This window comes from Saccopteryx bilineata, chromosome X, assembly GCF_036850765.1.
Source record: "Saccopteryx bilineata isolate mSacBil1 chromosome X, mSacBil1_pri_phased_curated, whole genome shotgun sequence".
In the NCBI taxonomy this organism is placed as follows: Eukaryota; Metazoa; Chordata; class Mammalia; order Chiroptera; family Emballonuridae; genus Saccopteryx; species Saccopteryx bilineata.
Window position 1 is genome coordinate 78892778 of NC_089502.1, and position 12149 is coordinate 78904926.

The window sequence follows — 12149 nt, forward strand, 5'->3', positions numbered from 1 at the left end:
CGGTTGGCTCAGCGGTAGAGCGTCGGCCTAGCGTGCGGAGGACCCGGGTTCGATTCCCAGCCAGGGCACACAGGAGAAGCGCCCATTTGCTTCTCCACCCCTCCGCTGCGCTTTCCTCTCTGTCTCTCTCTTCCCCTCCCACAGCCAAGGCTCCATTGGAGCAAAGATGGCCCGGGTGCTGGGGATGGCTCTGTGGCCTCTGCCTCAGGCGCTAGAGTGGCTCTGGTCGCAACATGGCGACGCCCAGGATGGGCAGAGCATCGCCCCCTGGTGGGCAGAGCTTCGCCCCTGGTGGGCGTGCCGGGTGGATCCCGGTCGGGCACATGCGGGAGTCTGTCTGACTGTCTCTCCCTGTTTCCAGCTTCAGAAAAATGAAAAAAAAAAGGGGGGGGCAGAGACCACATTCAGAAATATACCTTTAAGTCAACGGACTAAGCAGGTTGTATTTCAAATATATATATAAGGTGGGGCAAAAGTACATTTGCAGTTGTATGTGAAACAGTTTATTCTTGTATTATTTGTTAATTATTATATTATTTTCCATAAAACAACTGTAAAACTACTTTTTCCTCACTCTGTGTGTGTGTATAATTATGCTTACAAGTAACTCTCAAATGGTTTGCCAAATAAATCATGGGCGCAAGCACATGCTTAGAGAGGAAAGATGCAAATATGAAAAAATGTTAATACCTAGTGAGTGTACATAAAGAGTATATGCAAATATGTTTATTTTACTCTTGCTACAATCCTTCTGTAAATTTAAATTTTTCAAACATAAAAATTTTGAGTTAAATAGGAAAATTTTGTCTCATTTTATTTGATACCCATTACAGGGCCAAGCACATAACAATTGCACAAAGGCTGCTAAATGAAAAATGAAAAAAAAAAAAAGCGCACAGCATAAGTATTCTAGAAATGCCAAGAAAGTAGTCCCGGGAAAGAAATGATTACTAAGTGGTCTATCAGTATAAAAGTGACAAAAAAAAAATGTCAGATTGGCGCTGGCTTTGAAAGGAGGGTATTAGCCCAGATTAGTAGGGAACATGCATCTGAATAAAAGAGCCTGACCAGGAGGTGGCGCAGTGGACAGAGTGTTGGACTGGGATGCGGAAGGACCCAGGTTCAAGACCCCGAGGTCACCAGCTTGAGCGCAGGCTCATCTGGCTTGAGCAAAGCTCACCAGCTTGGACCCAAGGTCGCTGGCTCCAGCGAGGGGTTACTCGGTCTGCTGAGGGCCCACGGTCAAGGCACATATGAGAAATCAATCAGTGAACAACTAAGGTGTTGCAATGAAAAACTGATGATTGATGCTTCTCATCTCTCTTCGTTCCTGTCTGTCTGTCCCTGTCCCTCTCTCTGACTCTCTGTCCCTGTAAATAAATAAATGAATAGAAGAAGAAGTTCATAAAAAGATTTGGAGGTAGGAATATCTGTGGCTTCCATGGAGGAAAAATTTTAAAAAGACTCAATTTGAGGTCTTACTTAGACCAAGGTTGTAGTCATACCACTAAATTCCAGCCTGCTTTGATCTTTTCTCTTATAAATTAGGGAAAATAATACATAACTTACAGGGTGTTGTGAGAATAAAATACTAGTAATTATGGGGGAAGTTTGTAGTACAATGAAAAGTATTTATAGAATGCAGGGTATTTTTATTAAGGAACTGTTAGAGGAATAAAGATACCAATTTGGCTGGAACTAGAAGTATAATGCAGGGTACCAACAGGAGCAAACCCTACAGAACCTTGTCTATCAATCCAAAACATTTTACCTGTTGTGAAATGAGAGCCACAGAAAGATTGTTGAGTATGGAAATGGTATAATTTAAATATGGTTTCCACAACAGTGTTAAAAGTAATCAAAATTTAGACTAGAGTTAAGGCATAAGGGACAAGAAAGGAGGGAATGGATTCAAGGAAAATTATAAGAATCAATGGACTTCGGTTTGCATGTATTAAAAGGCAAAAGAAACAAGTCAAAAATCACCCTTAAAACAGATAGCAAGTTTCAAACACTGTTTTATAGAACACTAGTTTAGGAAATTCTGAAAAGGCTATAAAATTCACCCCCATCTTGGACTCAAAGTGCACTTTAATACACCAAAGGTTTTGAGAAATTGTGGAGTAAAGAAACCTGCTGCTTCACATAGCCCCAAACTTAATTGACCTAGTATTCCATGGAACACACTATGGGAAATGCTCTAAGTAACGTTGCCCAAGTGACAAGCACACTGAACATACCAATAAGAGAAAAAGGAATGTTTAGTGAGTTGCTGTTGTCCTGTTTGCTTTCAGTAGGGAAGTGGCATTATAGACATAATGAGTTTGAGGAGCTATACAATATGAAGGGGCAACTGATCAGAAGACAAATGAAAATCAGGGTTTGACAATGAAGTGAGGTCAGAGTTAAAGATGAAATTTTGGAAGTTATTCTCATAAAAGTAACAGTTAAGTTCATGGCAAAAGATGAAAGACTACACAAGGAGAATAAAACTGAGGCAGAAGGAGAACTGAAGGCAGCTAAAGAGAATCTCTGTGTGACTTTATTTTTATGGGTGCTAGTCAATATCTATGTGACTAAGAGAAAAGGGCATTTGAAAAACACATATGTGTGTAATTCTATTCTCAATCTAGGATAGGATAGTCATCTAAACCTTTGTACCCTTTTCATCTAGAATTTCCTTTAGTTCTGACAGATTTCAGAATGAAACCAAAGTGAGAGTTGGAAGAAAGGATAGAAATGATTAACAATCAATTGTTTGGGAAAACCCATATTAATGGAGAAATCTGTTTTAAATTGACAGTAGATGGGAGTTTAAACTATAGACTTAACATATGCTCATTTATTGTCCATAGATCACTGGTTATTATCCCTAGGTATACTTTGGAATAACCTGAGTAGTTTATCTAAAATAGTCATGTCTCCGGAGCTCCACTTTAAAAGATTTATCTGAATTGGTCTTGGGTGGGCTTCAGCAAGGATTTTTTTCCTTCTTCTTCTTTTTCCAAGTGAGAGGAAGGGAGATAGAGAGACGAACACCCACATGTGTCCCAACCTGGATCCAACCACTCTGGAGCTGATGCTCTGCCCATCTGGGACCATGCTCGTAACTGAACTATTTTAGCACCTGAGGTGGAGACTCCACAGAGCCATCATCAGCACTCGGGCAATGCGCTCAAACCAATCCAATTGAGCCACGGCTGTGGGAGAAGAGAGAGAGAGAGAGAGAGAGAGAGAGAGAGAGAGAGAGAGAGAGAAGGGGGAGGGGGAAGGGGAAGGGGAAGGGGAGGGGTGGAGAAGCAGATGGTTGCTTTTCCTGTGTGTTCTGACTGGGAATTGAACCCAGGACATCCTCATGCTGGGCCGACGCTCTACCACTGAGCCAACTGGCCAGGGCAGTAAGGATATTTCTTAAAAAGCTTACCAATTGATTCCATTGTACAGCCAGAGGTTAAAATTACTCATGTAGATTAGGGACCAATTACAGCTTACTGTCTATTTTTGTAAATAATGTCTGTTGGAACATAACCATGTTCATTCATTTATGTATTATCTCTGGCTGCTTTTGTGAATTAATGGAAATACTGAGTAGTTGGGCAGACACCACATGTGACCCACAATGCTGAAAAATATTTACTATCTAGCCCTTTATAGAAATGATTTTGTGGTTCCTAGTATGAATTAACACTTAAGAAAAAAATTAAAAATTTTGAGTTCCCAGAGAAATGTTTCCTTTTTGAAGATGTGTCCTATTGCCACAATGTTTTTGAGACATTCTAAAGTTATTATTGAGGTGATATGAAAAATATTTTGGGGTTATGTAAAAATTATTATATAATCTTCATTATAAAAAATTTTTATTACATAAAAAGCATTTATATTTTAGAATAAACAATTAAATGTTTCCCTAAATTTTTCCCCTTCTTTTGTTAAATTGTTTCTATCTGGGGCACATAATAAAAAATGTCAACTTTGCAAAATGATTGATCAACAAAGCTACATCAGATTTCTTATAATAGTATTGAAAAAAATTGGTCAAATTTTACCAAGTGTGGAATCTTGGGTGTTATTCCATTGATATTAATTTCTGGAAAAACAGAACAAACAAAATACTGAGATCAAAGTAGCAAAATATTAGAGTAAGATGTACAATTGTTTGAGGGTAACTGACACAAAATGGCAGACCTTCGCAAGGACACACAAGTAGACTGTTTATTTGTTGATTTTTATACAAATGGGTCGTGAAGGGGAAGAGTAATATTATAGGTAACTTTTTAAATACTCCTGTAAATTTTCCACCTTCATACACTGGTTATGTGTTATTTATATAAGTCATAAAATTTTACATCTGTGCTTCTCAGGCAGAGGAAAAACTCCAACAAAGTTTTTTTCTGGTGGGCCTAAGCACCTCTCAATAATGGCCTAAAAGAATAATGAAGGCCTTCTATTGCAGAGGGCAATATAATGGAACTCCCCTATTGCCAAGGACTGCAACCCACTGCATGTTGCTGCCCTTAAAATAACCAAATCTCAATATTCTAATTTATAGAGGAATACTGGAGCTCAGATTGCCTAAGTCTGAGGGACACCACTTGAGAAAATGGCTGGTGTAGAGAGAATCTTACTCACTACGGGAAAGAATTCACATACACCTTACAACTGACATCAGAGTATCTCAATACTAAGAGTCCCATTAGCCCAGAATATTGTTTTCTTGGTCATTCAAAAGGACAAAGCACCCTGTGTTTAAACAGTATTATAAAGGATGCTTCTTTACAGAGGGGAAGGGCCTTAAAGGTAAGCTTAAAGTTGACTCTAACCTTCCTTTGGCGGTGAAGCAGTGGGAATAGGCTCCAAAACAGCAGCCATTGGTATAAAAATCAACAAATAAACAGTCTACTTGTGTGTCATTGTGAAGGTCTGCCATTTTGTGTCAGTTACCATCAAACAAATACCACTATCGTTTTCAAAAATGAAGCAAAATTGTATATACTTGCCACCAAGCATTCTTCTTAATGAGAATGAATATACTGGAGCATGCAAACTACATTGAGTTAGAAAGGGGACTATGCATTTTGGCAAAGATATCAGGGTAATATTTTCTACTGTATCAGAACAGACTGTGCTCTTTCCCTAAATCAGCAAGTTTCAAGCTTCCACTGTAATAGCATTCAGTACAGTGCAGGAAAGATTTTTGGAATATAATTTTAGAAAAGAGAAAAAAAAAGGGAGGAAGTTCTCTTAACTCCTGTGGACTGGGCTACATGTTTCCTTCAATCCCCCCCCCCCACATACACACACACACACACACACACACACACACACACTCTGATCTCTTTCTATTTTTGAGTACCTGCTCCAGTTCATAGGCTTTTGCTTTATCCTCATCCCGGTCTGCATTCTTCCGATAGGCCAGGCCCAAACCCCACACAGCCAAGATGCTGTACACATTATCCCGGACCCAGGCATCTTTCTGATCATAGCTGGCTGGAAGCAAGCCAGTCACTGGATTCTTCAAGGCCAAGAAAAAAAGGACAAGTAGGTAACCATAGGGTGTTAACATTAGGAACCAATCTATCAAATGGGATACTTAGGGAGTTGCTCTTAAATCTACTTCCCCTTTCCTGAGTATTATAACTGCCTCTTCTTCTGACTGAGTGTAAGCAAATGCTATCTTTAATAAGGAGGAGGAGCTGTCTAAACTTACAAGTCAAATGTGAGTATTACTAAAAGAAAGGCAGTGTTTTTAAGTCTGCAGTTCAAATGAGCTACCAATGATAAACTAGCATAAAGAAGCATTAAAAATATAATTAACAGTATATAAAAGGCACCTCAGATCTTCATAATAGCCTACTCTTAAGATTGCTAAACATTCCCTTGTTTTCTTTGGCAAGAGGGGAAGGAGATGATGCCCAAACCTGGGGCTGGTTGTCAATAAAGAAACTTCAACACATCTTTTAACTCTGTCCCCTGGAACCCACTTGTGGCTCCAGGGCAGGGGCTCAGAAGCATGACTCAGGGCCTGTGATAGGGTGTCTGACTCCCAGCTAGGGGGCAAGAGAAACTGCTACACACGCAAACAGCACGTTCACCCAAGAGTCTCCGTGCAGACTATCATACTGCAGACATCTTCGGTGATTACAGGCGACACTTAACTTACCTGATGGCACAGGATGGTCTGATGCACCAGCTTAGCATACCCGTCCAACCTGACTCCTGAGTTACTCCGGCTCCTCATCGCGTCACTTCTCCAATCACCTCAAAGAAACGGCCCGGGTGTCGCAGAGACCTTCGGTCCTCCAAGGAAAGAAGCTACACTCAGCTGTACCCTAGCTGTGGGAAGCCTGAATGCCAGGCCACGGCAGAGCACTCCAGCTCAGGTCTGGGGCCAGCTAGGCCAATGTCGCCTCTGGAGCCTACCACACGCCTGTGCGCCCAGGCTCGGCGTTCTGGGGCCCGAGCCCACCCTAACAACCGTCCGGCCTCAGCGAGGGGCTCCTGCAGCCTCTGCTCAATTCCCAGAGACCGCCGCGGCCCTCAGCCTCCCCTCGCAGCCCTCGGGCAGCTAGTCATCCGCCGTCGTGCAGCCTCCACCTTGCGGAAAGCGCCCAGAACAGGAGGCGGGGCGAGCGCCCCGGGTCCTGGCAGCTGCACGCTGTTCCCCAGCGACTTGTGGCACCAGCCTGGCCCGTGTAGATGCCCCCGCCCACCTCGGGGCAGAGAATGTATCTCCATAGGCAGTGTACTTTCAGAGGTTTATTTTGTACGCCTCAAATGGATATTTCCGTTTTCCACACTTGCTGTACCGTCAGGATCTTGAAGAGGCTGGGTGTTTGTTTGTTTGTTTATTTCTTCTGCTGAACAAATTTTAAGAACCCAAACCTAAAAAAGAAAGGGTCATGCTTGAGTTCAATGCCTAATGAATTGGAATTTCCAGAATGGTAATTTCCGGGTCTTTATGGTATTTTATACTTTTGACTATAAGCTCAGATTAAGCTCTTCACTACGACCCATATCAAACACGAAAGAACTCCCTCAGGTTTTATTTCCTTAGAAACTGGTGAATCGGCGGGTTTGGAAAGATCAGCGCAGGAGTGAGCTCTGAGTAAGCCAATGACTCTGCGGGAACCTCCGCAAGGATGGGGTGGGGAGCGCTGCCTTAGATCTGCCTTGGCCAGCGAGGACCTAAAAGAGGTTTTATTACTGATTTGGAAGGCTCCCTCGTGCGCATATAAATCACACAGCCAAGGCAACAAAGACTCAGCTGAAAATAAAGGGAAGAAAGGGAGGCTACAAAAGCAGCTTGCAGGTAACGCTGATCACTCCGCACCACTCCGAAAGTCATGAGCGCCCCCGCACCCACCCCGGCTTTTGCCTCCTCCGTTTACAGCAACAATCCTCCATCTCTTCATTTACCCTCATCCGAAGACCCTGTGGGCCATTGGAGGCTCAGTTTAAGTACTACCTGCTCTCTGAATACTGGGGTTAATAGAATTAGACTTTTCAAGTCTCAACTATGACCTTCTGTGATTCTGAGCTTTCCCTAGTGAGGAGCCCTGAGGAGCCACTGCGCCATCTCACCCGCGGGTGTTGTAAAGTACCAAAAGCTACAGAATCAATATTAATATTTTAAGAGGCTTAAGGAACATTTTATTAATTTGGGTTAAGGTGTGCAGAGAAATTTTGAGAATAATCTCTGTACTGTGTGATTGGCATAAAACCAGGATGGCCCTTGGCATTGTATTGTAAATGCAAAGGGAAGGAAAACATGGATTCCCTGACATTCCACAACACCTGTGGGGAAAGGGGTGAATGGCTAGCCAGGTGCAGGAAGAGAAAAGCCAAAATAAACCTTTTCTTATGGCAATGAGCTATTTGCGGGTATTTGTCCCCACGGAAACTACCTCTCCCATATGAATGCATATAGTTAATGTGTGTGACTCTGGACAAAGAGATGGCAGATGGACATTAGAAAATATAGGAATGTCTCTTAATATCTAAAGAGACATCTTTCTATCATTGTGTTGACTTGTAAGTTTTGTTTTCTCCAAAATGATGTATGGCTTGCAAAGTGAACATGGTCCTATCATGTTAAAGGACATATGACTATAACCAATAGTGGTAAAGGGCACCTAATTACAATTTTTGCTTCTATACTTCCCACTTGCAAAACTATAAAAACTAAGTTGAACAAAGGGCCGGCGCGCTCTCCCTCAGATTTCTGTCGGAGTTGCCGCTGCTTGGCCAAGCTAGAGAATAAAGCTTTGGTGTGTAACCGACGAATTTTGTTCGGGTCTTCAATGTTTCAAGTCCCTCCGGATTAGGCTTAACACCTAGCCACCTAACTCTCTCAGGCCAGCCATAGTGATTTCTCACTTTGTTTATTTTTTTATTTCTCTAAATTTAGCCTGTCTTTCTAAAATTAATCCATTCCAACCCCACCCTCACCGACTCCCAAGTTAGCAGAAACGAAGCCACCTCGGAGGTGACCAGCAAATATTTGGTAATATTGATGATGAAGACAGGGAATGTTCAATGATACAGTGATGCACTTAGAATTCTCAAGCAAATAGTTTCCATTATAGTCATTAGCTATGCAAATACTGTGACAAGCACATAACAAGACACTTCAAGGCCCAAGTGCACAGGGGGGAAAAAAAGTCTTTTCCATGGAAAATAGTTTGTTTTGGAGGAAAGAACATTTCCCCAACCTTGCTCTGCCTCGTGCTCCCTGACATTTTCCACTCACCCTGTAGCCTCAGAATCCCTTTCTCTATCCCTGTCTGCTGCAAGTTACTGCCCTCTCTTTTTCTTTACCTCACCATTTAAAAATGTTTTTAAAATAATAAAGTAATATATATGGTCACTAAAGAAAACTTGGAAAGTATAGAAAAGTAAAACAAATCACTCATAATTCCTCACACACATAACCACCACTTAATATTTTAGTGTTCTTTTTTTCTAGTCCTTTTATTCCTCTGCACAGACTGTGACCCCAAACTTATTTAGAAATAAGAATTGGGAATGTCAAAGGTTCAGTGTCACAAAGAAAGCTAACTGGCTGGCTATCAGGAGCCCTTGCTGGATGACATTACCTTGGTCTTTTCCATCTTAGTCCAAGGTGGGCCTTCAGTCGTGTAGACTCAGAAACAATCTTTTTAGGGTCCCAGAACTGGTTAAACTCAGGAGACTGACTCATGCTGATTATTACATAATAATCTGATATGTGAAAACCAGGATGCTGGTTGATAATGAGAAATACAATTGTGACAATTTATGTTAGCCAGACCATCACATCCCTCACTTTAATAATATATAAGCCTCATTCTTTGCCAACTACTATTTTCTTTTACACAATAACTATATGAAGTAAATACTATCATTAACCCCATTTTAGAGATGGAGAAACTAAAGCAAATGAGGATTAAGTAACTAACAACTCTGTTTTGTCCATGTTGACTTCACTAACTCTCCCTTTTATACACTTCCATGACTCACTGACACATTCTTTCTTTAGATCTGTCAAAATTATCGACTAAGTCCTTGATGGTGAACCTTTTTATAAAATCTGCCCACTTTTGTAGTACTGGTCAACCTGGTCCCTCCTGCCCACTAGTGGGCGTTCCAGCTTTCATGGTGGGCCAATCGCAGCGCTGTTTGGTTGCTCTGCTATCGCCCACCATAAAAGCTGGACTACCCACTAGTGGGCCGGAGGGACCAGGTTGACCAGCACTGGAAAAGTGGGCGGTTTTTATAAAAAGGTTCACCATCACGGAACTAAGTAATAGTCAAGTCTTACCAGTCCAGAAACCATTATGTTTCTTAAGGGTAATTTTTCTATTTGATTAATTGTACATTAATTTTATAGTTTAACTTAAATAAAATTTTATTTCTAAGTTCCTGGGAATATTTTATTATTGCTCCCTTGTATTACTTCAAGTTTTAATTACTAATTTTCAAAAATCCAAAAATTTTAAAGCTTTACATTTTATAAATATTTTCCAGGTTTTACATTTTATGTTTCTGTCTGAATTAAACTTTACTTTTTTAGTAAAAGTCCCACAATTTGCTTAGCTACTCTTGTATCATTAATTAGTAAAGTAGTTCCTGCTTATACATGTGAGATGCATTCTAAGACCCACAGTGGATGCATGAAACCACATATAGTACTGAACCCTAAATAGACTGGTTTTTTCTATACATACATACCTATGTTAAAATTTAATTTACAAATCAGGCACAGTAAGTGATTAACAACAGTAATTACTAATAAAATAGAACAAATATAATAATATACTGGTATAAAAGTTATATGAATGACTTTTAGGCATTATTAAATAAAATAAGGGTTACTTGAATACAAGCACTGTGATACTGTGACAGTTGATCTGATAATTGAGATGGCTACTAACTGACTTACAGGTGAGTAGCATAAACAGCATGGATACACCGGACAAAGTGATGACTCAAGACGTGGGAAGGAGAGAGCAGCACTGCCCAAGATTTCATCATGGTACTCAGAATGGTTCACGATTTATACATATGAATTGTTTATTTCTGGAAATTTCCATTTAATATTTTTGGACTATGGCTGACTATGGGAAACTGAAACCCTAGAAAAAGAAATTGAAGTAGGGGAGAGGGATTACTGTAATAAATCTTTTATTATTAATTTTATTGAAAAAGTAGTTCACACGCTATCTCCTTTTCATTATATCCCATCCACTCTTTTTAATTAAAAAAATATATAAGTAATATATGAACACATTCTTCATGAAAAAGTTAAAATGTTACCAATAAGGTTAAAATTACCTACATCTGCTACTCACAATCACAATCTCCTTTATCTCCTTTCCCCAAGATAGCCAATATTATGGGATTGGTTTCTATCTTTCCAGATTTTTTCTCATGGACATATATATACAAAGGGTCTTTGGGTTACGACAGTCTCTACATATGATGTTTCGAGTTTACGATGCTCATAAAAACTTTAAAAGATTAAGATGAATATTTTGGCTGTTAATGGATGCTGTGCAATGCTATAGGCAGGTTTTGGAAGAGAAGAAGTCATCAACCTTCCAGACTAGCCTGGAACAATTCTTTAAGAAGGTAGAGAGGTCTGAAACAGATCCTGTACCCTCCCCATTGACATCAGCTGCTATTCAAGATGAAACACCTGTCAAACAGGTAGAATTATCTCCAGTGTCTCCTGCATGTTCCTTAGGCAATCCTGGTTCACCAGACCCAGTATCTGCAGCACCTTCTGCAGGTTCCCCTGCCTCTCCAGCTTCCTCCTCCCCATAAGTCCCTCTCTCCCACCTTGCAATGCCTCTTCCAGTATGCAATCCAACCACAACAACAAAAGTAAGGAATTATTTTTACTCATTTCTTGTCTTTTTTTCTGTTACTATAGTATAGTGTACGGTACAGTATATTTATGTCTTTTTCCTTTTTCTGTGGCTTTGTTGTGCTTTTGTGTTCTAGATTATGATTTTACAACTGTGATAAGATGGATAGGTGAATTTAGGGTTTGTTTCAACTTACACCAAAATTTGAGTTACATCACTGTTGTAGGAATAGAACTGTGTTGTAAGCCAAGGACCCCCTGTATATTCATAATGTATATAAAATATTGTTCTCTTTGTGTTATTTAAATATAAACAATATTATACTGTACTTATTGTTGTGTACATTGCCTTATTCACCCAAAATTATGTCATGGAAATCTAACCATGTTATTATATAGAGATCTACTTCATACACCATGGTCTATGTAGACATTCCTCTATTGATGAGCATTTAGTTTCCTAGCAGGTTAGAACTCTTGAAAACAGTACTTTAGTGATAAAAAAATATATGTATATTGTGAATGTGTTTGGGTATTTTTGAAATAGGCATTTAAATTTTTAATACAAGCTTTTAAGTGATAAAGCTATTTAAATTATTTGCACCAACCAGTACACAAATCCTTACTAATGCCTGTTATTGAACTTTAATTTTGAGCAAGCTGATGAGTACAAAATGATATATTACTTTGTTTCATTTATCTAAATTCTGTCAATGGGTATCTTTTCATGTTATATTTTATTATATTATGTTTATTTTATTTTATTTTTTCAAGTTAATAACTGTTCATGTACTTAGTTATT

The 12149-nt window shown here is 39.8% G+C and overlaps 1 protein-coding gene across 5 annotated transcripts in view; it reads right to left on the minus strand.

Moving 5' to 3' along the window:
- The window catches only part of PHKA1 (phosphorylase kinase regulatory subunit alpha 1), a 150613-nt gene extending 144004 nt beyond the window's left edge, over positions 1-6609 (minus strand). For 4 of the 5 annotated variants that reach the window (XM_066248709.1, XM_066248708.1, XM_066248706.1 and 1 more), the window contains exons 1-2: positions 6161-6609; positions 5354-5512 (exon numbers count right to left, since the gene is read on the minus strand). In XM_066248709.1, coding sequence (XP_066104806.1) covers positions 5354-5512; positions 6161-6238 — 237 coding nt within the window. In that variant the 5' untranslated portion in view covers positions 6239-6609. The remainder of the gene's footprint in view (positions 1-5353; positions 5513-6160) is intronic. The other variant, XM_066248707.1, reaches the window with a different exon arrangement.
- Positions 6610-12149: the final 5540 nt, after the last annotated feature.